Source organism: Antennarius striatus, chromosome 20 (assembly GCF_040054535.1).
Source record: "Antennarius striatus isolate MH-2024 chromosome 20, ASM4005453v1, whole genome shotgun sequence".
Classification (NCBI taxonomy): Eukaryota; Metazoa; Chordata; class Actinopteri; order Lophiiformes; family Antennariidae; genus Antennarius; species Antennarius striatus.
The window spans coordinates 12488105-12514815 of NC_090795.1; the positions used below are offsets into that span (position 1 = coordinate 12488105).

Genomic DNA, 26711 nt, shown 5'->3' on the forward strand with positions numbered 1-26711 from the left:
CCTACATAATGAATTATGCATATTGTAACACATTTGCCAGCAGATAATAACATCTGATAGCAGCGAATTCACACCAGTGCCTTGCTTTCCTGTTCTTCCAAACAAATCCTGCTGGTGATCAGCTGCTGCTCTGATCGCCCTGATGCATTTAAGATCTGCATGTACTTACTCGGATTGCCTGGAAAGCTCATGAGACTGTCGCGACGAGCGCAAAACTTGAGGAATATACTGGGAAAACCATCACGTAACGGGAGCAAAGTGATAGCCAGGAGCTTTATGAGAAACCAAAAGTCTCCGATTTCCTTTGTGGTGGGGGAGAGAGGGAACGTGAGGGCGGCCAACTGGAAGGTGTGTCTTTTTGATGTTGGATGAAACTTGATGACAGAGAGGGGCTGGGGAGAGACCCAGCTGTGGAAGCCATTAGACCTCAGTCAGATGCCCCACCCTTTGGCAATAAACGGGCAATTGCGCCTCCTGAGCGCAGCCAAAAAGCTTGACCTCATAGCCCGGGATGCAGAGACAGATAGAGAGGAGGCAACACATCATCAGACTCTGCTTCATTCACAGTGAAAGCTATATAAACAGGCCATTTATCAAACACTCCACTGCTCCCTTTCTCTCTTTCTCTGTCTAATCCAATTGTATTGCTGGGACTCTTCTCCCTCTCAGGACTCTTCCTCCTCTTTCTTTTCATTTCCCCTTGACTCTCATTGCAGCTCTTACTCTCTTCCTCCCCCTCATTCTATACCTACTGCCTCCACAGATTTCAATTCTTCAGCATTTTCTTCTGTACACAGTACCGGCCAGTAATTGAAAACAGATCAAACTGTGAAATCCACCCCGTTTGAATCCTTTTGACCTTACAGAGAGAAAATGTTCTCCCTCCTACCCTACCATCCCACCTCCAATCTGAAAATAAAACTCAAGCAGACTTCACTCGCTGTGCATTTCAGCTGTCATTGTGTAATTACAGGAACATCAAGAATAATCACAAGTTTAGTCTCAGCAAAAGTTGGAAATATTATATTTCAAATTAAAGCTGGACACATTTCAAGTTAAAAATAATCTAAAATACATTTAAAAACATACGAGTTGGAGTAATGTAGTAATCTAGTACCCATTCTTCAGTCTCGATGATGAACGTGACCCAAGCATTGCCCGAGCATTTTTGAGCTGCTGTAGTGTTGCTAAGCACACTTGATAATGTGATGCACACACTTACTTGGATTAGCTGGGAGCAGAATACGGGTGTAAATAATTCAGAGGGATAAGGATTAGATTGCAAAATTTATCAGAATTTCTAGCCAAAATCAAGTCTGCATCTATGTACTGAAACAGACCTCATAAGATGGAACAAACCAGACAAACTTGACTGCTGTAAATAACACTGCAACCATTAATTCAACGTACACTTGTTCAACTTTTTAACCTGCAGCTGTTTCTTTTCATTATTTTTCATTCATTCATTTCATTTTTGGATTATCCATCTAATCTAATCTCAATTCTGGAGCTCAGATTTATTACAAAGAATGTGGGTTTCTTGAGAATATAAATGATATATTCCTAGGAGGTAATACTTGTAAAACCACAAGAACAGGAACATTAATCTTTAATAAAGATTGGGATCAATACAGAGAAGCTAACTTTGTCTACCTCAGAGGAGATAAAACCCTCTATGTCCTAAGTGTCCTCTCCTTTGCCTTCATTTCTCTCACTGAGAGGAAAACTGAGGGTCAGAGAAAAAATACAACATTGTGGGACAAAGAATTACTCGATTTGATAAGAAGATGGGTACCACTGACACGTCTTACATGCAAATGTAAACTAGAGCTAAGTGATGGCTGCCCAAGCAAAATGATTTAACCATAAATATAGTAAGCAAATAGTCTCCTGGTTCAAGTTTAATCTTCAATGTATGCTTTGTGTTTCTTTGTACACATTGTGCTAAAATATTGCGAGAAACTTGACACAATCCCCAGCTTTTTTTGCTGCATTTGACTTTTTCAGAGTCCTGAATTGGTCTAAAGGCTGACACCTTGCACGACTATCCATCTTTCCTCCTCATTATGCAAAGACAAAGTGGGGACAGCTAACTGCTTACTTGGCCATTGCATTGATGAATGTCATAATCAAAGTATGTCTACAACACCAGCGGGCAAGTAGCCAATCCTGAACATCAAGACACCTGTTGGCATTCAGGATTCACCTGTTCTAAATCTGTCACATCATGGAAGGAATGTCTCTCAGTGAGGAAGGAAGAGGTACACAACACAATGGCAGTTTCTTTTGATTTAGACTGTTTTAGGATTAGAATTGAGCAGCAGACTAATGAGGAAGCTCTGTTTTCTCTATTACATCTGGTTTGAAGTGGTGCAGGAGACTCTGCTGCCAACTATACAAAGGTCTGAGTAGGGAAAAGCTACATCACAAACAGGTATTATGACATGAGATTATAGGCGAACTCAATAAAATACTGAAGCTTCAACCATTGATCCTATTAAATGGATATTATCGTTCCTAATGACTGATTTGGTGTTAATTATTTAATGTTTCCCTGTATGTCTCAATGAACAATGGGTTTTTTAATCAGTTTAAACTGGCTATAAATGGCTACAAATCTGTGGAAGTATTGGACAATACTCAAGCTATCTCTGGAGGTAAAAAGAAACCAAAGAAATTTAAGTCTCAGCTCGGGAAAGTTGGGAATTTTTGGCTTTACAAATTGACGAGTGGGCAATGAGCCACAAACTGAAATCCAGCCTTTTAAACATCTGTTGGACGATGTCTGAGGTTATATGTAAATGTTTTACTACTGCTACACTGCAACCATGGTGGGAAATAAATGTACTCTCACAAACTCTCTCTGCAAACGGGTCATTGTCAGACAGTTTAAAGAGTGGGGTCACTCACCTTTTACAATGGAAAAACAAGATAAAAACCACTGGTACTTGCATTAACACCTCTGAAAAGCACTGTTCATGTATGCACACATGCAGCCATAGTGACACCATTGTTTGGGGGTTTATGGAAAGGTGAACCCAACATGCCTGCAATCGTTAAAGTGGAATGTATGTAATTTTATTGAGGCATTTACAAGGGGTAATGGATGTGCGTGGCCATCCGGTCATCTGTGAACAACCCCTCTGTCAGCCCAGAAATGAAAGAGAAAAATGATCAACCATGAAACTTCAACCCTAGCAAGCGTGACTCCCAACCTTTGTAGATTTAAAAGCTTTGAATATATCCAGTAGTTCACAGCAATGGAACGAATGCTGCCCTCACTACAATTAAACTTTCTGTGCATCTGCAAAAGTAAAAGTGGACACTAGCTGTTTAAACAGATCTTCTCTTTTTATGCATCTTTCTTGATATGAGTCAACATTATCTAAAAAGTAATGATTCTGATTTAAGTGTTTGACTTCAATGCAAACTATGAAGATATGACAAGGTACTAATATAAAATAAGTAGAAGCAGTAGCCATAGTAGTAGTAATAGTAAACATAAGTTTTGAACTTGAATTCTACACCGTGCTATGAAATCATGATTTTCCCCAACAGCATTTATCAGGGATGTGATGGAGATATTTCTAACGGCAATTCTCTTTGGATCAGACTTTGTTAGTCAAGAAGCGACTAATCAGATTGAGTTGAAGGATGTGTTCATGTATATGTTGACCAATCTTAGCTTGTCCGTGTCAAGAACAAACATTTTAATCAAAACACTCATGTACAGTTCTCCCAACGAATTTCATTACAGTCATGAGAGCAACACTCTCTTTCAATACTGGACCACAAGACTGAAACACGTTTAAAGTGACTGTCCTACTTTTGAAATATTGATATTAATTCATATCCTTGGCTTGGGGTTTAAGCTTTATACTTTGGAAACCAAAGGCCAGTGTTATAAATTGGGGGCTGTGGGGTTAGAGAGGACATTTAGGAGGCAGGGGGTCTGATCAAAGGCACTATTCGATCCAGTCTACATGAGGGCTATTTTTGATCATGTCTTTTTATCCAAAGACATGAGATGTGTTTGGTCCAAAAGTGTGACCTTACACGCCTCCAATCAATGAGATAGAAACTATGGTAGCTGAATGCTAACACCAGTGAAACTGAAATTCCACTTGAGTCTGAGTGAGACATACTACGTATATTCAGGAACTGATAAGCATAATTGAAATGAAGGTAATGGGACCAGGTCCAATTTGGAAACAGTTTTTAATGTCCAACTCCAGTTATTGATTAGCTGTTGAAAACAAAAGAACAAGTATTGTGGATGTTGAGAAAATTTGTAACAAGACTTCTTCAAAGAGAAAGCTCTGAACTATGAGAAAAACAAAACACCTTTAGTTGAAATTTCATGACATTGTAGTCTATTCAAGACAGAAGTTTTCATTTACATAAAAAATTTTGTGGAGGACATTTATGAATCTGTGGAATTTGCAATACTTCCAGGGGCAGGAAACCGGGATGAATAATATCCAAAGTTTTGACAGGAAAAATCCTCACAGATGTGGCATGAATTAGGGCTTCATTGTAAATACGATGGTAACAGGTCTTTCTCCTAAAGCCCTCTATTCTTCATTAATGGACCATCTGTGGACCTCAGGGGCAGTAAGGAACTCACATCTCTGGCTAAATGACTTGGCATCAACTTAACTCTCACTCCAAAGAGTTGGGAAAGTGAAAAAAAGCCAAGGCACACAGGATTAATGGATGTATGGCACGAAGAAACCAAGCGGAAAATCACTTGGGTAATGAAAATACAAGGAACAAGAATTTAAATAAAGCTTATACAAGAAGTACGCTGTAAATCATTCATTTTCGATCAACCATCTGTTTCACCATTCTCGTCTTCAGAATGTAGACCTTGGCATTCTCTAAAGCAGGGGTGTCAAAATCAAATACACGGAGGGCCAAAAAAACAAATTTGCTACAAGCCAAGGGCCAGATTGGTTCAATGTTTATTAATACATATTGAAATGAACATAGCCTATTGAACCAAGAACTAACACAGTGTATATTATTTAATTATTAAATAAATAAAGCAATATTTTCTTGTGGCTCTGTCAGTAACTTCAAGGGGAAACCTTTTCAACAGGCAAACAGCAAAAAAGTAAATGTCCTTCAAAAACAAAATATATTCCTTAATATCAAGATAAATGCAGAAATGAAATTGCATTCATTATAAACTGAAAATACATTAGTTCACATGCATTATTGGATGAACAATAATAATGTTTTGCATGCACAATAATCATGCATTATTGTGAAAATTTTTTTTTTAAATATTGTGCTATGATCCTACCAATCACTGCTTTCAAATAGTAAAATAAAATTTAAAAAAAACAACTGAAATAAATATAAATACATAAAATAAAATACAAAAATCTATGGCACACATACAAAACAATACTTCCTTCAAGGTGACATCACATCTTGTGACATCACAACTCTGACTCCCACCTGGCTTGAATCCCCCTGCTCTCAGCGTCCACCTTCTTTTAAGCCATTGTTGAGGAGGGGAGAGGCTAAATCCACCTCCGATGTGACTGCTGATTAACAATGAAACCAAAGCCCGCTTCTTGTGCTGCAGTGATTTCCGCTACAGTTGCATTGTGGGGAATGTAGTGTTCGTGTGTGCAAAACACCAGCGGAGCCATGTGGCCTGCGGGCCGGTTTTAATAGTAATTAAAAATTATCCCGCGGGCCATAAATAATTCGTCACGGGCCAGATCTCGCCCCGGGCCCTGACTTTAACATATGTGCTCTAAAGGAATATACATAAAAAGCTGGAGTAGATCTGTAATTGTTATTCCAGATCAACTTTTTACAGATGGGCAGGTTCATCCACCAGGACGGAGGTTTAAAACAAAATCTCTGTCTTGCAGAAAAAACTGGCATGACACAGGAGAAATATTAAGACCACCTGCTCCTGCTGTGAAATACAGTTACAAAGTGATTCCAAATCAAATCTGTGATCCGTTATTGATTACACATGACTAGACATTTGATTCACTGGTTAAGATGTGGATCATCATGACTCATAAAGTTACTGTGGTACTAATAGTGTGAACACTGTGGATTTACTACTGCACTTAACATGTATTCTGTAACAAATCACTCTGTCAGTCTTTCCTCTCTATTCATCTAAGCTTCTGGAAAAATGCAAGCCACTACTGCTTCCAAAGACCAAAATGGAGAAAACATTAATCATAGTCCTCAGAATGATGGAGCAAAAATCCCTCTTCACATTGGTGCTGATGTCACATTAATGAACTGGAAGTCTAGTAAGTGGAATGAGGCAGTTTTGTTTTGTTTTTTTTAAACAAACTATGCTCAGGGTTTCCCTAACTACTTTGATTATGTATTATTGTCATGGCTGACTGCACTAAACTTTCCAGACAGCATAAAGTACATTTCTGTGAGTGCAGGAATGTTAGCGGTTCTCACACGACGGAGAGATTAATTTACTACAACAAACCTCAACTCACACATAGAGGTACACAAAGGCCACTGAATGACAGAAAATCAGTTTCTGCATGTTGGCTTTAACTGGAACACTGTTTGTGACTTGATGAGGAGCAGCAGAAAAAAGAGCTGGAGAAAGAGATGGATCTTAACATCAATAAAGCGTAATACACGAGTACTGCCTCTGGAAAAAAACTGATGGATAGTCTATCAACTCTATCGTAGACGAATGAGCGCAAAATGAGATGGAAATGAGTTCAAATGTGTAGGCATGGATCTTTAATATCCCTTCTAAAGGGACAGTCTACTTGTTCATCTTTGTGAAAGAAGCCCAAGAAATTGTACTGCGGCTTATGAAGGCAGATAAAAGGAAAATATCAAAGTGATATTTTATTATTTCTGTCAAAAAGAAGATGTTTCAAGAGCATCTGTTCAATTGACATTCAATTTCAAACCCACTAGAGGTGAAAGATGAGCTCAGATATCCTTTTATCCTTCACATTCTAAACCCATATCAAGCTGTCTGATTGCTGATCATCCTTCTGTCTCCTCTGAGCTCTGCAGAAATATCCTGATCACCACTCCATTGGACCAGGCTGCTGCCCAGTGAGTAATGATGGGTGGCAGTAGCTTATGAAAGACAATAGGGCTGTATTAAGTCAAAATGGAACAAATACATGTTCCAGATAATACTTAGACAGTGTGACATTTGAGTCAGATTTAGGTAAAACACTTTCATAGGTAGCACTTCTGGTCCAAACTTCCTTTGTTCAGGTTTAAACAATACAGTCACAGAGGGTGGCAGAGAGGACAGAGAGGATTTTTTTCTGGGCTCCACAAGCTTCTTATTTAACCATACTATCTATTTATATCACTAGAAAAATACAGCTTTGCTCACAAAAAGAATCAGAGGCACTCTTTCTTCTTTCTGTTAAGAACACAAGGCGGCTTTGTCTTGCCCCAAGGTTTTGCTCTGTTCCTTGGTGTGTGTGTTGCCAAGGTCTTGTGCTCACAAGCTCATACCAAGGATAGAAATGCATTATGAGACTCATATACCTTTTTCTCTGCACAGGAATGGAATTGCACTTCAGAGTTTATATGTGTTTGTGTGTGTATATACAGGTATATATATAATTATATACAAAAACACACACACACACACACACACACACACACACACACACACAATCAAGTATACCTCGGCTTACATCATTAATTGGTTACAGGAGACGCGACGTAAGTGGAATTAAGGCTAACACGGAAATGACTTTCATGTTCTTTACTCAACTTTATGTATGAATGCATTTTCAATGATTTTCAGTAACGGGGGTTGCTACGGGCTAATAATATACAGTATTATGTTTTTATTGTTATTCATTGTAAAACAATTTCATGATATTATGTGCTTTTAATAGGTTTTTAATGGTTTTATTATGTGCTTTTAATGGTTTACTGGTGATTTCATGATTCCTATATTTGTGGCAAGTTGAGCTAAATGAAAACTATAATTTTGAAATAATTTTTTCCATATTTTTTGGGGAAAACCAACGTATAGTTTGAATGACATAATTCGAAATGACATACGTCAAAGTAAACCTGTGTGTGCGTGTTTCCATAAGAAACCATTAAGTCTAGATTAGCTTTCATTGTGGATGACAGTAAAATTAGTGAAAAGTGTTATCTGATGTTCCATATGCACACAGACTGCTGTTACGAAAGGAAAGCAAATCATTTTCAGGACTGGGCTGCTGAATTAAGAATGACATATAGTATGGAGGACAGGACAGAACCATGTCTGCCAGAGATCAATCAGTCTATTTCCTTCACAAAGTCAAGGTGTGAAGACGAGGTAAAAGCAAGCTGTTCTTAATTAAATTTAAATTGTACTGTCTTCTTACAACCATTTATATTATATCTAATGAACCAATTCTGGATTGTGAGAGTGAAACATGAACCACATCAGCAAAAACATTCAACCGTCTTTATTTTTAGGTAACCCTTAAGCAAGCTCTATGGTAAATCCTCCTATCATTTCCACTGAACTGAAACAAGGGGTCAAGAGTTCACCTCTTTCAAGGAATGAACAACAAATGTGCAGGAAACACTTGTCTTAAGAAATATTGCTGGAATCAACCCTTCCATTAAGGTTTTGTGTGCTTTTTCGGCCTGTAATGAGTGATTGCAGAACTCTCACAGCATTAAGAGAAGCTTTACAACACCTCAAGGTTTTAAGACAAACAAAACGGCTAAATGTCCTGAGTTGTAGACTCTCCACTTACCTTGAAGACAAACATCTCTCTCCTCAGTATAGCAAGTGTATTATAGCCTCCATCGCAGATGTTGGGCTTTGTGTTGGGGTGGGACGGTCTATCTCCTGGGGGCAGCCTTGGAGGTCGTGTCTGCCTGTCTGGTTTACGGGGGTCTGAGGGGGGATGGGAGCGTGGAGGGGGCACTGTTGGTAAAGGTTTGGTGGGATAGGGGATCTTATCAGGAGGTCCTGTAAGAAAACAGAGAACAATTTAACTTCACAGTCACCCCTTGTATCAGAGACTCAGAGAAGAGAGGCAGAGGGAAGGCAAACATGTGGGTTATGTGTTTGAATAATTTAACACATGACGATGCAGGAATAACACTTTGTGACTGTGATAACACGGTTGTCAGTTGTCATGTGTTGATTGGGGCCAACAGACGAAGGAATGGATGACTGCAATATGAAAGATGCAAATGTGACAAGCAAATGCTCCTACTGTCCACACCCCCTACACATCAAGTATTAATGTGTGGTGGTAGCATATATATAAATAATGATCTCCAAAGTGTTTGCAGACATTTAGGAGTTATAAGTAATGATTCAGTGAGTCGACAAATAGCTTAAAAGTCAGTAAATGAAAAGAGGATTAAAGATGTGAATGAGCAACCAATCATTTAACTGAAGTCACTCTATAGTAAGCAATTAAAGAAATAGAGAGAGTTAAACCGTAAAAACTAGTTGACACACAAGCTGATCAGAGGATTACGAGGGAACACTTCTCTGCTAGACATCTCACAGTCTGCAGAACTGATCTGCGGTCTGCACGAGAGATTCCATTCACTGACTGAATTAAATCCCCTGAAATACATCCCAGATTAGTGGAGCCACAGCACTCTGCAGTTATGTAAGCACTATAGAAGACTCAACAGTCAGATGGGCCTGTAGACAAACATGTAAATTCAACCACAAAGAAGACGTGAAAAATATGGACATCTTATTGCAGGGGATTTCTAAGGAGGATAAATGGGGCACCGTGCCCTCTTACTTATCTATGTATCTGCAGTTTTACCAAACAAAAATTCAGTCTTTCTATTCTTAGTTCTGTTATGGTTGTTGCTGTACACATCTGCGTTCTTTTTCCATCTTTCCTTCAGCCCAAACTGGGGGGTGCCCACCCAAGTCAGGATCGTCTCGAGGTTTCTGCTTGTTAAAAGTTAGCTTGTCTCACCAGTGTTGCCAAGTGATTGCTCATGGGGAATCACTGCAGAATAAAGAGTGTGGTCCAGACCAGCTCTTTTCAAAACCCAGATCTGTAGGTATTTTCAAGCAAGCAGCACGTTTCTTGTGGCTGCATGGTGAGTATGTCAAGAGAGCAACATAACATGAAACATCACGTCAAGACTCCCATCTGGCTCATATCAGATTTAACAGTTTAGACAACAATTCCTATGCTGCCACGCAGCTTAAATCTTTCTTATTATTAAAGGCCATCTGCTTACAGCATGCAGCTGCATACATGCTACGTGTTTAAAGGAGCATATATGGAAACCAAAATTCTACAAAAAGAACAAAGGTGTCTGGAGGTGGGACTGAAGCAAAAAGTAGCATTTAAAATTGAAAAAGAAAACCAAAATAAAACATTCAACTGAGAAAACCTAAAGTAAAACAAATTAAAACATTCAACTGAGGCTAGAGTCCTAAATCCTTATTTTTAACCTTTAAACCTAAACCCCTGTATGGGTCAAGAACCCAAAACATCATAAATGCTGTTATTCTCCTCAATATTTATGACACCATTTTACACTTCTCAAACACCTCTTTTGTATTTGTTTTAGTATATGTCAAGACTGCAATGAATTATATATTTTATTAGTAATATCATCTTTTATATATGAAGCTGCTGAAAGGTTCAGTGAGGAAGGTCAATGCTATAATGAGTGATCTCTGGAGTGCTTAACTCCATTATCATGTACGGTAATGTGAGAGCTTCCTTTACTGCTGCATGTGTAAACAGGAAGTCAGCTGTTGTTCCTCAGAGGAGTGGGAAGACATTACGTTCAAAGTACAGAGAGAAGACAATGACATGTCCACAGAGTATTAAAAAATTACAGTAATCCCACATTTAAACTGTAGCTCATGATCTTTCTTTATTATTTATAATTACTCTCAGGGAGATAAGACCTTTCATCTTTTCCTAAACCAATAAATATTCAGTGAAGTTTAAGCTTTTAATTATTCAAAAGAAACATGTTTGTAAACAGGAATAGAAATCATCTGAGAAATACATTCAGCATAATGGAATTTCATTGCTACAAAAACTACGACTTAGGCTAATGTAAAAAAACAAAACAGATGACGGAACATTTAAGAGTGAACCAGTAGTCCAAATCAGACCTCGTCTACCCACAACTCACAGCATGATCCCGCCTGACTCCCACGGACTTCAAATCAGACGACGGAATTTAGCTTTTACACTCCACCTCATCGCTTAACTTGAACTGTCCTTTTCCACCTCCGCCGTTACTCTCTTTACACCTCATTCTGTCTCTCTGCATGTGTGGAAACGATTCAACTTTGATATTACAAATTCTTCTGAAGTGTGCAGCCTCTCCTTTGCCTCTGCTTAGCCTCCTCATTTAGCATCACCATTGCTTTGCAGTGAAAAAAAAAAGGCGGAAAATAAAATGAGTCTGAGAAACGAGCTGCCACTACTTGTCCTGCCCTTCAACTCCTGGTGCAACAGTGAGGAGGAGGGGGAGGAGGAGGAGGAGGGGGCTGCAGCGAAGAGGAGTTAAACACTGGAGGGATGAGGAGCGATTTGATCGTTTGCCCAGGTCTGTCACTCTCAGAGGGATACGCCCGAGCCATGTAAGCAGATGGCAGGTTCTTTTGTGTGTGTGTGTGTGTGTGTGTGTGTGTGTGTGTGTGTGTGTGTGTGTGTGTGTGTGTGTGCCTGTGTGTGTGTCAGATCAGTCTTCAGATCAGATCAGCCAAGCGTGACTGCTGTACAGTCTTGACAGCTGTTGAGGACAATACTGTCATTTCCCCCAAACTTCTGTTTCTTACTTTAAATATTAAAACCAAGCTTGAGATTCGACATTCAAAAGTAAATTTAAAAACAAATGAATTTAACAATCAAATCAACCCGAATGGATGGAAAACATTTAATGATTGAGGTCTACTGAGGTCTTTCCAGCCTGAATCTGACAGGGCAAATGAAGACATTGGTGCTTACATAAATACATCGCCATTAAATTGAATTTCACACTTTTGATGCATGCGTCCCTGAGCAACACCAGCTTTCTGAGTAGACAAAGGACTGCAGTTAGTATTTATTAACACAAAATGTGTGTCAGCGAGCAAATAGGCAGGTGCAGGGTTTTAAATTGCTATGTATTGGTAAAATAAATGAATCTCAATTTATTTAGATCCAATTCAACTTTTCACTGATGATTAAAAATAGTTTTTAATTATTTCTCCACAGCGACAAACCTATGGTGCTTTAAATTAAACCTCTCCTTGTTGTGCTCTCTTGCAGGTCTCTCTCTCTTTTGAAAACCATTCTTAAACACACAATTGTTTAATTACTTGCTATCCAGTTCCTTTAGTTATCCCTAAACTACGAATAGCTTGTCTTTCTCCCATCTTACTCAGTGTAAACTAAATAACTTTTATCAAATGTAAAAGATATTTTATTTAAAAAACCTAATTAAAATTAATACTGCTGCTCTAACACATTAAGAATACACAGAATAAATACAAACTTTTGAGCATCTGATATTTGTCATCCAAAGCAATTTAATGTTAGTTTGTCATCCAAAGCAATTTAATGTTAGTTTATAATTTTATTACATTTATTTTTTCCTACTGAAGCCTCAATACTTGAAGAATATTATTGTATCTTAAATGATCATGCTCAAGCAAGTCTCCAAGGATTAGTGATTTGGTCATTTTCCAATGTGTCACACTACAGCAAGTTGCTGAGACTGATAGTTGCGTCCATATGAAGCCAGGACACCTCACCATAAATCTTCTGGATGCCCAGCAGGTCGTCCATGGGCAGTTTGAAGTTGTCGGTGTCCATGTACTGGTAGAAAGGAGCCATGATAGCTGTGGGGTCATTAGAATGTTCCAGACCCAAAGCATGACCGAGCTCATGGACCGCCACCAGGAACAAATCGTTACCTGTAGATAGAAGAAACAAGGACACAGAACATTATGTCAAAGCTGTGTGAAACACTAAGATGTGTCTGCAGCTTTTTATAACTTCCATCTATTCAACAGAAACATTTTGCGCTTGTTGATTCAATCCATACAGTTGAAAGTCACGGCTAAACAACAAAATAGTTCATTTATTTCCTGGCAATGCATTAATTCATATACAAACACATGTAAGAGTGTGTATGAGGATTGATAATCCACTACTTGTCCCTGATGAGTGGATCATGTAGTGAAAGCCATTAATGGAACATACAACACAGAGACATAGGTCGAGCACACATACACACACTCACAGAGCCCCATCCACACGCTGTAATTAGTCTGGAGCTGGGCTAAGCCGATGACTACACTGGGCTGACCTTTTGACTGAGAATCCCTCCATGGCCGGTAGCCAAGCCACAACCAAATAACAGCTGTAATAGATTTGGCTATGTGGGATTTAAGCCCCCTCCTCGGTGTTCAAATTCAACATTCTAAACCTACGTCACGACCAACCAACAACACAAAGACCACTCCTCCTCAACATCCTCCACAAGCTTTCCAGATGTTAACTCTGACACATGAAGAATGTCATCATTGTTGAGAAACTCATGCATCTAGTAGTCCTGTTCAACTGCTCTGTCCTTATGAATAATTCAATATAATGATGTGACAGTCTGGGAAGCTATTAACCTCATTCCATCTAATGCCTTAAAATAAATGGCATTTACAGTACTTCAAAGGAAAGCCTCTTACATGCTATCGTAAATAAAATGTTATGAAGCAGGCCTGTATGATATGAGGACAAACTGCAATGTGCGGTAACATTTTTCAACACTGCAATAATGATGTGACTCGAGATAAATATTAGGTCTCTGCTTCCTCCATCATTGTGCTAGCTACCTTCACAGTTCTGTGTGGGTGGGAATGCACTACCAATGTTTCCAGAGGTCTGCTAGGTCACTGTTTCAATCCCAATCCTGCAGAAATAATTGGGATACGTCCTAATAATTGCGTTGCTTGTGCTAATTTTTAAAGAAATATTTATCCACATGTTCATATATCCATAATGAGGACATAATTTATCATTAGTAATAAGATAATCTGGAATTAAAATGTAAATTCTGAATACAATACATGTTTAAGCTGCGGTAAATCATTTAAACAAGGTCTTTATTTCTTGGTTTGAATACCTAGCCTAGATGCTCCTACTACTGTCATATTTTTCTGTTTCATGTACTACAGGGGCTTAATAAGAATGAAAAAGAACATCACTTCCTTATAAAGGGAATAACTTATGTGCTGCCAATGTGTCACATGAATAAAGCATAATGAGATACAGACTGCGATTCAGATCGCTTTATAGCACGTAAAATACAATGTTTAAGAATTTTATGGAGCCAACTATAACAGAGAGATGACTTAATTACTGTAGAACAATATTAGACTTTGTGATGGAGTCTTTATGGGACAGATGCAAAGCCCTTTGCTGTGAGAGTGTTTTAGGGCCAACAGACAACATTACCGAGTTTTGCTGAACAAGCTCAACTGTTCATCTTAACTCGTCCAATAAACGTAAATGGCTTGTAAAAAAAGTACAGGAAGTGAGTCAAAAATTTTTGCCACTCTGCAATATCGGAGTGTCTGGATTTAGAGTATAGCAAATAAAGACAAGTACAAAAGAGACAGGAGGAAAAAAGGAGACATGGCTTAGTGATACAGGAATCATTTGTGCAAAAAATGTGGTTATGCTTCTCCTCAGGAGGAGATCTTTCTTTAGGCCACTTCTTTTGAAGAAACTCTGGGAAAATAAGTCCTGGAAGTACTGTGCCCAACAACAAAGATGCTCACGGTGCTAAAACAAAAACCTGTAATTCACGTGTACAGACTATACATGTACAGTATATATTACATATGAGCAAACTGGTATGAATATCAAGTTCAAATGTGCATGAAAGTGTAAAAATACGCAAATTAAGCGTAGAAATACATTTCATCCTAATGATCTTATTCACATTTAAGCAGTGTCAAAAATAAGCCCAACACTACTTGTCAAATGTATTTATTAAAATGATCGAATTATATGATGCAAAATTAAACATCTAATGCTAATCTCATGGTATTAAATTCCTCATTTATATACGACTGCAGGATGCCACAGCTGTAGCAGTGGAAATCCTGAAGCTCAAGACTATCTGGTCACATCAGCTGCTTGCCTGAATAGAAGGACTGTCTGCCTCTTTTCATTTCCTTCATGTTCAGTCACTCAATCTTTAGTTTGTCTTCCTGTCTCCTGGGGCCGTTTGAGGTTGGTGATGTCATTCAGTGTCTGTTGCTTTAGTAAGTCACACTAAGGGAGACGGGGACATGCCGATGGTCCTGAAGCCACGAACAAAGCAAAGGCTGTTTGTACTGCCTGGTTAATTATACCTGGAAGGTAGACGGTGACTACACATGGGATGGCAGAGCTGGGAAGGAGGTATGGAGGATATGAGACAAAGACAAAGGATGAAGAGAAAGACGTAAAACAAGGGGATGGTGTAAAAGAAGGAGAAACTAAGATGGGTGAAGAAAAAGTTACAAGGGACAAAAAGATGAGTGGGAGTACCATTTTTAAGTGTAGCTAAAGACATAAATGAAAGGGCTGAGGTAAACTGAGGACATCTGGAGTGATAGCTACATGAGGAAAAAAGAAAAGAAAAACAAAGCTCTTCAAATGATGAAGAGAGGGGGGAAATGGAAGCGAGAAAAACTCGAGTACTATTTGTTATCTTGTAATGTTCCAGCAATCACAAAAGATGTAGATGATGAATTACACTACTGTGGTCTCTGACCTTGGCATTTGTAACATCACCCTCCTGTCAGCGGCTGTATCGCAGCCCAAAACACTAAACAGAAAAGCGAGAATACAGCAAGAGCGCTTCAACAGCAGGATACAGTGGAAGAAAACAAACAGGAGATGAAATGCATTAGAAGGCTCTGCAGGGCTTGTGTGATAACACACTGAGAGAAATATTTTTTTTTGGTTTGCAGGGGGGGAAAAGCAGAGGTAGCGAGTCGTGTGTTTTAACACATCATGATTCATCACCCTCATCTTTGCCATCCACTGGTTTGGCTGAAAAGTGGGTATAAAAATAACTCATCCCATTAATGATTTGAAGCATAAAAAGTCATATTTCAACTGACAAAGCATAAAAATTCCAGAGCTATATAATTTTTTTTCTATGCTAAGTGGACAGTGATCTTGGTGGCAGCAGAAGTCTGGCTGACATTCACCTAATGATAGGTCAAGGCTGCTGCTAATGAGATACTGAAGAAGTGAAGGGAAAGAAAGCCCAAAAATATGACAGACTCTAAGAGAAAGAGGAGGACACTCATGCTGGATTTATGGTCCAACATATCTCCTTCTGTCTTTCCCCACAGGGTTGCAGTAAAATAAACAGGGGTCGTGATTAGAAACCAGAAACCTCTACCTGGCTGTCCATAATTTACCAGCTCCCTGCAGAGGCCACTGCCGCCTTAGCCCATCAAGTGGCCTGTGGCACACGTGACAGAGGTTTCAGACATAAGCACATATTGGTCCACAAATCAGACAAGCAGCACTGGACACCGCAGTGGCAGTAATAGCTCTGGGTGTCAATGGAAGTCCCTAGGGGTGTTCATCCCTCTCTGCCTCTTAACTGTTGAATTAAGCAAATGTGTTCAACTACACACGAGATTTGACAACCACTGTCCACTTTCTTTTATTTTCCGCATGGTTTGAAATGTTCATTATCTTTCTTGTCTTTTTCTCTTGTCCAGAGTAGAAAAGTTACTACCTCAGTTCTCCCCCAGCCAATTGGGTTTTGGAAAACACAACCCCTAGCAACATTAACATTATAAACAACTTGAACTACCAAAAGCCTGCAAACAGAGATAGAACAACCCTCACTCCTCCGATTGCGCAGGCGAGTGGGACAATTTTGAACTCTTCATGTCGGCCAAGAATGTTACTGCTGCTATCTCATTTGTGTGGTTTTGCAGTCTGCGTCCAAGCAAGCATAAGCACTCCTTTTGTCCCAGAGGAGGTCAATATTTCCCATTGTTCACTTCTTACAACTCCCCGAGTGGCTGACAAGACACTTTCTGCAGTGTCTTTGTACCCTAACAGACAGACAACACAACAATGTAAATAAAATGTGTGTTTTTTTGTTTTTTTAGGAATATGCCTGAAAATGCAGGCAATGACTTTTGAACTAAAAGCAAACACATCCAGTTTGAAATGTGTTCATATGAATAGATTTAAATCACATTGTTGGTTAACTTTGAGATTTGCTGTCCAACTGAACTTTCAGTTGTGTGGCTATTTAAGTTGAATTTGTGTGATGATTTATTGTGGCAAAAGCCTGTTGTAGCAATTTATAATGTACTATTTGGTTTATGGTCTATATGGTTTATACAATTTCCTCCGGGATTAATAAAGTATCTATCTATTTCCGCAGACGATCGCATACTTTTAGTTGCCTGTTTCACTTTTACTCATACGTTAACTTTGACTGCATATGTTTACTTTTAGGTCACCATATGCCTTGCTGTTTCAACTGATATCCATTTAATCTATTGAAGTAGTAGCTGGTCCTTGATCATTAGACACATTTGCTGTGTTTGGTGGTTAAAGTCGAATGAAATCATCAAATTTTTTCAACAGAATAATTTCAATTCTACTATTTCTATCAAATCAGCTCATCACATAAAAGGTCTCTGTGCCCTCACTCAACTAGAAAAGTACTGACAATGGTAGGTGACAACGTTAAACAGTAGCATTAATAACTCTTAACTACACACTTATCTTGCAGAGCCTCAGTTACATTTAATCTTGCATGCAGGCCGTGGAACAGCTTTAATCCAAATGCAAAATATTTGGTGATATCACTGGTATTTAACCTGAAACTAGCAGTGTGAGGGCGCTACAACATGCTGATGTTCCCTAATCAGGAGAGGTCTTTCATAAAACACAGGAGTATCTATATCTAATGTGATATTTAATACAAATATTAAACATCAACAATGATACAGCATGTCAGCAACAATTATTTATCATCCCTGTTAGATGGTTTTGTTAAAGTGGTGAGGGTACTTCATGGAGACTCTCTTTCTCCTTGATGTGACGATACTTTTGATTGGTTTTCACTCTTTTTCTGAGTAGCAGCGAACGACTGATTAACTGTAAACAAATCTTCTAGTTGAAGTTCAAACATAATTTATCATCACAACATCACACCCCCGTCCTGTTCTACTGCCTCACCAATTCGCTGCCACTACCTCTGTTAACGGCCTACAGGCAAAACAACAGCCTCTCATTACACCCACTGAACAATAACACAGAACGGTAAGGCTCAATAAAGGCTTAACAGTCCTAGATTGAACAGGCTGTGTAAATTGAGCTAATGAGAGCATTGGCTGACCAGGAGGGCTGGGCTGTACTGACAAGCTGCCAGAGGACCTCATCCCAATGATTCAGGGCCTGGCTCAGAGGGTCCTGGTCTCACCGAGCTCTGCTGGCCGTCAAACCAGAGCAGTGTGCCCGACTTGACAGAGTGGTCATTGTGAAGAATGCAGCCAAAGTACAATGGGTGCATTCTGCTTGCATCACTTTCACACTTGTTGTGCTTCCAACATACACTCACAAAACACAAACACATAGTGTATTATTTGGTGCATTGCAACAAATCAACTTTTCCAGGAATGTCCATGTTCAAAATGAAATGAGAAAATAATTACTTTCTGGTATGCTGCTGGTCCAATTTTTAAATGAAAAGTCATGGGTACATAAAGTAGAATAACGTAGAACCACCTTTCAGGATGTAATGTGGCACCCTACCACAACTATTCAGTCATACATTACATCACACAAATTACCATTACACATTAAGGCCGTGCCATTTATCCAATTATAGTGGCAACAAAACAGTTAGGATGACGCTATAAGATACTGTGACTGTATTGCAGGAGACATATGGCCATATAGCTGACAAAAATACAGTTGATGTCAATGTAAAATCAATTATATTTGCTACAGTAGTGATATATTGGTTGAGCATACTCATGAACAACAGACTGATTCCTTTGTTGTTAAACTTTTCATTTCAAAATTTTGATTTGAATTTATTAAGTTTTTAAATCCAATAAAATAGTTGTTTGTATCTTTAATACAGTTTGGCATGCAAAACAGATATAAAAGATGCTCAGTATAAAATATGAAATGTACTTCTTTTGAGATATTACTTTCAAATAAAACTTCATTTAATGTGAAATTAGTCTTATCTTATCTTGGTAATTAATGAGTCCACATCATACTTCTACATTTATTACTCCTCATTTATCATTGTATTACATGAATCGATTGAAATAAAAGATATTCAAATATAGTCCATGATGGTAGTGTGGACTTAGACAAACCCACAGGTTTAGTTATATCTTAATCCCAACAGTGTTTGTGTCAGTATTATGCACTATCCATTGAGAGACACTATCCCATAGAGAACAGCCTGTTGTTCTGTTTCATCACCTTCCTCTCTTCCTCCTCTATCACTTAACTCTACATGTTCCCCTCCTGTTCACTCTGGCCCAAGGCCGCTGACATTGGTTGAGCAACACTTAAGGCGCTGAATCTATTACACTGAATTCTCACAAGCCTGTCAGAGAAAATAAAACCCAATAGGAGCAACATATGTCCTCTTGAGTAATTATATATTTACAGACATTACCACACACTAGATTACTGTGTGTAGAATGTTGCCAGTGATCCAAATATTGGACACTGCTGTGGACCAATGGTAAATAAACCCAGCAGACAGACCGAAAGGACATCCTTTACTCTTGACAGGTTTATCTCTGTGCAGCACCTGTGAGCAAACAGGGATGTGTGTACATTTTCATTGTGATCATCAATCATTAATAATGTAATCATAAAAAAATGGCGTGCAGCTATGTCTATGGATGCAGCAAGCACTACAGACAGAAATAGTAGGATAAGAATTTGTAATGAAGCTATAAAACCTCAAACGGTGGCACAGATTTGATAAATATCTTTAATAATTCTGGTCTTTTAATATGAACTAAACATATTTTGTAACTTTGGACAAAACTTCAGTTCACTGAGTTTCTCCAGCAAGTTCAACACACAAGTCGTCACGCAACAAACACCAAATAAATCCTACAGTTAAAAAAAAAAAAGCCTGGTTAATACTTGGTCTTGGTCCTCAGTATCTTCTCGTGAAAAAAACAACAACTATTAACTGCTTTTCGACAGTTGCCACTGGGCATTTCTATCAACTCAGTACTGTACTTTTTTTTAAACTTCTATGCCCTATGTGACACTTTTTCAGGACTCACAGGTCAACAAAGTTTGTTTGTTTTTTTGTCTCCTTTTAGGCAGCACAGTGGTGCAGTGGATAGTGCTGTTACCTCATTGAAGAAAGGTCCTTGGTTAAATTCCACCTGGGACATTTCTATGTGGAATTTGTATGCACTCCCATGTCTGTGTGTGTTCTCTATGGGCTTCCCCCCACCACCAAAACCATGTAGCTTAGGTGGTTATCAGTCTTTCTTTTTGGCCAACTGGTAAATGTTTCCTTTGAGAATGCTTCACAATTTCTGGGTTTGGTAAAAAGTACAATTTTCCTTTGTGATGACAAAGTAACTATAACAGTTGCGGTAAGGGTAATTTTTTATTGAGTTTCTTAGTGGGTCACTAATGTGCCACAGCATCTTTTGAATGTTTTTTTCACTATAAAAACATTGACAACCCCACATAATTGAAAATGTAAATGCTTTGTCTCAGAGAGAGAAACAACCCATTCTGGGGTGTTGAAATCTTTTGTTTTCTAAGGATTGTGGGTAAAAGGTTGGAAAGCATCTAATAGACTGGTGGGAGGGCAAGTCATCCCAGGTGCATGATTTGTGAGCATGTGTACTTCTGAGTGTGTACATGAGTGCATTTATGTATTTGTGTGAGGACAGAAGAGAGCACCAGCACCCATGTGGAAGATAATGCTGCTCTCAGTAGGCTGCCATCTATTTCTGGTTGCAGCCTGGTGAGTAGAATTGCATGGTGGTGTTGTTGCTTTCTTCTCTTCCTTGCATTTGCTTTGTTAAAGTCTGTGAAACACTGTGAAAGTGTGAAACCAAGGATTGAAATCCTTTATGTTTTTCAAAAGTGGTAATCATGGATTGAAATGAATTGAAAACAATTGCATAACCATCTGATATATTTAGGAACTTCAGTATTTTCAAAACAGGATATAAATCTACCAATGTCAGTACAGCCCATATAATACATTCTATAATAACAATAATAACAATAACAATTTTAAACCTCTGGATGCAGTTAGTCAATTTGCCATTAGCTTCATTACTGGCAATGACTTTAGAATGCATCACTGTTATGAGAGGCCATCAGTGATGAAGAATACAGTATATTCTAGTTCTTAAAAAGACTATCTTGCAGTTGAAACACACACACACACACACACACACACACACACACACACACACACACACACACAAACACACACACACACACACACACACGCACACACACAAACACACACACACACACAAACCCAGTCAGCCAGCTAGCAGAGCTGCAAAAAGGGAACATGGTGAATAAAGGGGTACCCAGAAAATACAACAAGCTGTCCATACCTGAAGCACTCGAACCTGCCAAACAGAGTTAAACAGGTCCGGCCACCCGACTGAACGTATACACTAAGGAAGTAGAAGCCAGGAGAGTAAGCAAGATATTTACTCAGCCAAGGTATACTCTCAGTGGTGAGGATGTAACAGCAACAGATCAGACCCACCGAAAGCTGTGATGGAGAAATACTGGAAGGGCATCTGAGAAAGAAAAGGATCACACAACACTAATGCCCAATGGGTAGTGGACCTGAGAATTAAGCACAGCAGCATCCCAAAACAAGAACCAGTAACCATCTGAATGGCAGATGTCCCAGAAAGGGTGTCAAAAATGAAGAACTGGAAAGCACCGGGCACTGATATGATACATAAGTACAGGCTAAGAAGCTGACAGCACTCCATGAGCACCTAGCAGCACAGATGAACCAGTTGCTAAGAGATGGGACCCAACCATGTTGGATTACCGAAGGCAGAGTAAGTCCTCGTCATGATGAACCCCCAAAAGGGACCATCCCATTCACCAGCCAGCCGATAACCTGTCTCACAACATGGAAGCTCCTGTCAGGTATCGTGTTGGCTACGATGAGTAGCTGTATGGCTAAATACAAGAGCTCAGTGCAGAAAGGAATTGGCAGTAACATCAAAGGAGCGAAGCATCAGCTACTCGTGGACAGAACAGTCCACAGAAACTGTAAGGATAGCCAGACCAGTCCAAAGAGACTGTAAGAATAAATAAATTAATTAAATAAATAAATAAAAAGAATAGACAAACCAACCTGTGCACTGCCTGGATTGACTACCAGAAAACTTACAATTCAGTACCACACACCCTTGGATACTGGAATGTCTGGAACTATAAAAGATAAACATGACATTAAGAGCCTTCATCGATAACTAAATGGGAATGTGTAAAACAACCCTTGAGGCAACTTCAAGACAATTAGCCAAGTCGACATCAAGTATACCAAATACCAAACGTATACCATATACCAAACGGATGCAATAACACCACTGCTGTTCTACATAGGTCTGAACCCCCCCAGTTATATTATCTCAAAGAGTGGATACTGATTCTGAAGTGGGGCAACAATCAGCCACCTGTTCTACATGGATGACATCAAGCTGTACGCAAGGAACGAGTGAGAAATCGACTTACTGATCCACACCACCAGGATCAGTAAGCGATGACATGGGGATGCCACTCGCATTGGACAAATGTGGCCAGATGGTATCATGTGGAAGCAAAATTATCAAAACTGAAGGGGTAGACCTACCAAGGAGCAGGATAGGATACATCCAGGAAAGCCACACACACACACACACACACACACACACACACACACACACACACACCACACACACACTATGTACTGTATATGATCAAATGAACGGGCAGTTCTCCTGCTACTATCTCATGCTCCATAATTTGGTCCAATCTGCCACTGTGCAGTCCCCAAGCCAAATCCTTATGGGCTGAGCTGCTATCGTTCCATTTTGTGCCATTTTACTGTCTCTATTCTTCCACAAAGTCTTATATTCAAAGAATCTGAAGCTTTGATATCTTTCCTTCTGCCCTCCCAAATGTAACCATGCTGGATGTCCTCGGGACATGCATGCTCCCGGTAAAAGATAAAGATCTGCTCCTGTGGTGAGAAAAAGCATTTCTTTTTTCCCATTTATTTTCCCCAATAGATAAAGAGAGGCAGTGTCAGGATTGGGGAGATATAAGGACAAAGATAGCCAGAGAAGGACACAAAGAAAACTGAGTAATCTTCAAATAAGCGAGGAAGGTTTTCTGTGGAACTAAACTTCATTGAAACAAAGGACATTTATTTCTGTCACCTTTAGGCGAGAAAAATACTTAAATCAATGGCATTGTGTGTTGAAAAAATACCTTGTCAAAAGACTCAAAATTAAAAGAAAGAAAATCCTCTTTTATGCAGATGACGTTCTTCTTTCCGGTTTAAAAAAATACTCCAATACAGAACTAGACAAACAGCAAAGGTTGTCATTTTGGCCTTTGAGATTAATTGTTCTTTGATGAGTGACTCTATTGTCTTTTGAGTTCAGGGTAAAATTCCTGACTTATATCTGGAAGTATTGACATTTAATGAATGCACACAAAACACGACAAAATGGAAATGGAAGTGTCATCAAAGAGCAGTTTAGTAGGTCAGATTTCTAGCTTGTTGTTTTACTATTGTTTTTCCCCTTTTTAAGTAGATACAAAATTGCTTATAAATTGAATAAGGCTTGATTTTATTTGATTTGCCAGTTACTGTTTTTTTTTCAGTTCTGACTGTATCAGGGCTTTGGAGAAAACAAAAAGGGCGATGCCAACTAAACCCACTGAACTGGCGAGTGTACAGTTGAAATAGGAGGAACAAAAAAGAAGCAGGGGGAAAGACAGTCCACTCCTTCCATTCAAATTGAAATTGAAGTAGTGGAGAGTGTGTGTGTGTTCACACACTGTGTGTGCTGGCTTCATGGAACAATACCTGCAACATTAACGTCTAAGAAGTTAAAGATTGATCTCCTGCTGGTAAGAACACCCAAAATGACAGACACTTACTGATACAATCGGGTTACAGAATTGGACATCGATGTTGAACTATCCTGCCAATTGACACTAGGAAGACAGAACTACCTCCTGTGATCATCAATCAATTAGCTGATCAATGTGAAGCCCATTGCAAGATGGCATGCCAAAGTCAATCATCACTGAGTTATTGAGTGCCTCACCCAACTCAAATCCCAATACCTGGAAACATAAATTCTTGCACTATTTTTCAGATGAGTGTGTGTTTTTGTAGCCCCTCATTTTGGGGGCAAAGGTGAAGAAAATAATAAAGCTCTGGAATCTGTCATTTCCTGTGTGTATGTCTCACTATTATGCTTATGTTACATAGTCTTCACTTACATCGCCACAGGCCTGAGATTCTTGAAAAACCTACTGGGTTCTTTAAATTACACCAAGGCTCAAGTGGGTATTTTTATTTCATTTTATTTGGTACAATTCTGTCATTCTCAGTGTTGCTAAATGTCCAATGTAAACTGTTTTTTTTATTCCTCTGTGTATTGCCTTGATTTTTTACATGGAAAACAAAGCAGCCTCCACCCACAAAGATGACCTTGTAATAAAAAACTGATGAGCGGCTGCTTGTTTGACTTTTGATGCATGAAAATTGTCAAATGGGAAAACACATTCACCAAATGTGCTTCTTTTCAGAAGCAGCAGTGGCACACTGAGGTCTGATGAAAAGACAATCTTATCATCTTGATCTCCAGTTCCAATATTTGTTTTTTCTGCCTTATCCTGTGTGCACACTAAATCCCTCAACAATCCTCTCCTTTCTGTCCTCTAGCGCTTTGTCTCTATACACCAATTTTACTTTTGTTGAAACATTTTCTGTGATGTTTTATCCAAAAAAAAAAATCTTCTTACTCTCCCTGCTTCTCTATTCAACCTCTGCCATTTCCCATCAAAACCTATAATGTCTTTAATTTGTCCTCTCGTGCATATTTCTATTCCTCTGCGTATTGATCCTTTACAGCTATTCATCCATCAGTCTCTAATGCCTTACACTCAAGGAATGTAGGGCAGCTGTGAGGAACTCCAGGTCCACTTGTCTCTGCTTCCCCCCTGGGGATGTTGCTCTCACGATGCATGTATTGGCTGATCACCCATCTCCGGGCTATCCCTCCCTGTTATTTCTCAATGTGCAGCATCCTGGTTAGAGTAAGCTAGCAACAATCCTGAACTCTGAATTTCCACACTGAAAAATGAGATAAGGAACAATTCGAGAGAATAAAATACATGAACTGTCTTACATGGTGCCAGGGGAAAAACATTTTGTTGTATTTTTTTTTCTGTTTTGTTTCTTTCCCCAGATGTGTTCGGTAATTTGGTAACTTTCATAGATTAATTTTGGAAAGTCTCAGTTTGTTGAGGGTTTGATTATGGTAGATGGTTGATGCCCTGTCAAATCGCCTTTGGTAAGATGGTCTGGGCAGTTATGAGTTCTTTTGTTATTTTAGCTGGGTTTGATGGGTTGGTCATTGAATAAATCTTTTGTTTCTGTCAACCAGACATGGGTAAAAACAATCTTTACTGCGGATAGTAATATTGTTAAGTACCTCCAACAGTTGAGAATCACCTGCACTGCTCAGTGTTCTGAAAACATGTTTCTCGCTATGCACTGCTCCTTTACTTTTTTCCAACTGACAGGGTAGGGATGTGTTCTAGTGAACTAAAGGGACCAGTAGGACACCCACAAAACAGTTTGATTATTATGGAATAAGAATCCTCCTCATTGTACAAGTCAAAATTGGCTCAATTGTTTTAACACGACTTAAACAAATTACTTCACATGATTTGAAATTCCAAGGGCTTTAAAGCCGCTTCAATGGGTGACACTCACTTTTTTGTGAACAGGAGCGCAGACCAAAGAAACAATGTGGACATGGAAAGAGATAAAGATATCAGTTAGTCTTTGTATATAATTATGCATCTTAACATCATCACCGATCCCTTGTCACTGTCTGGTATTTTCAGCTCTTTTTAGGCATAATGTACGACATAAAAGGTTCTCGTGCTGCAATTTGGCATGTGCATTGTGATCATGTCCACTGCGACCGTACAATATCCCAGTACTGTAACCAAAAAAGCAGCACAGAAGTGTTTAGAGTGAAGTACAAGCAATAATAAAGGACTGAATAAGGACGAATCCCTGAGAGGTTCAGACACTCCCCTAATATTTTTCAATTACGAGGGAAGTGTTACACAGATATTAACATAAATATTTCTACAACTGTAAAGCAGATCAGTCTTATTTTCTGTCTTATTGCTAAAATTACATTAAAGGTGCTGTATGCTTATTACACCACCTACAACACATTTTCACCTGTCATGATTTGGGTATATTAGACTTATATTATGTAAACATGAACATTTGGAGTAAGACAGCATCTGCTGGTGTACACATTCATGAGAAAGGTTCCTCAAATTGTCAAATGAAGTTGCTATCTGAAGATAACCAGCTAAGACAAAAAGTGGAGTAAGACAGCCACAGCGTGGCTATAGTGGTAACTAATTATATAGTTTGTGATGCAG

The 26711-nt window shown here is 39.0% G+C and overlaps 1 protein-coding gene across 1 annotated transcript in view; it reads right to left on the reverse strand.

Annotated features, from left to right (window-relative positions):
* LOC137587631 (matrix metalloproteinase-16-like) overlaps window positions 1-26711 on the reverse strand; it is a 67309-nt gene that overhangs the window by 12225 nt on the left and 28373 nt on the right. The window contains exons 5-6 of the mRNA XM_068304180.1: window positions 12746-12907; window positions 8751-8968 (exon numbers count right to left, since the gene is read on the reverse strand). Of these exons, the coding sequence (XP_068160281.1) occupies window positions 8751-8968; window positions 12746-12907 (380 nt within the window). The remainder of the gene's footprint in view (window positions 1-8750; window positions 8969-12745; window positions 12908-26711) is intronic.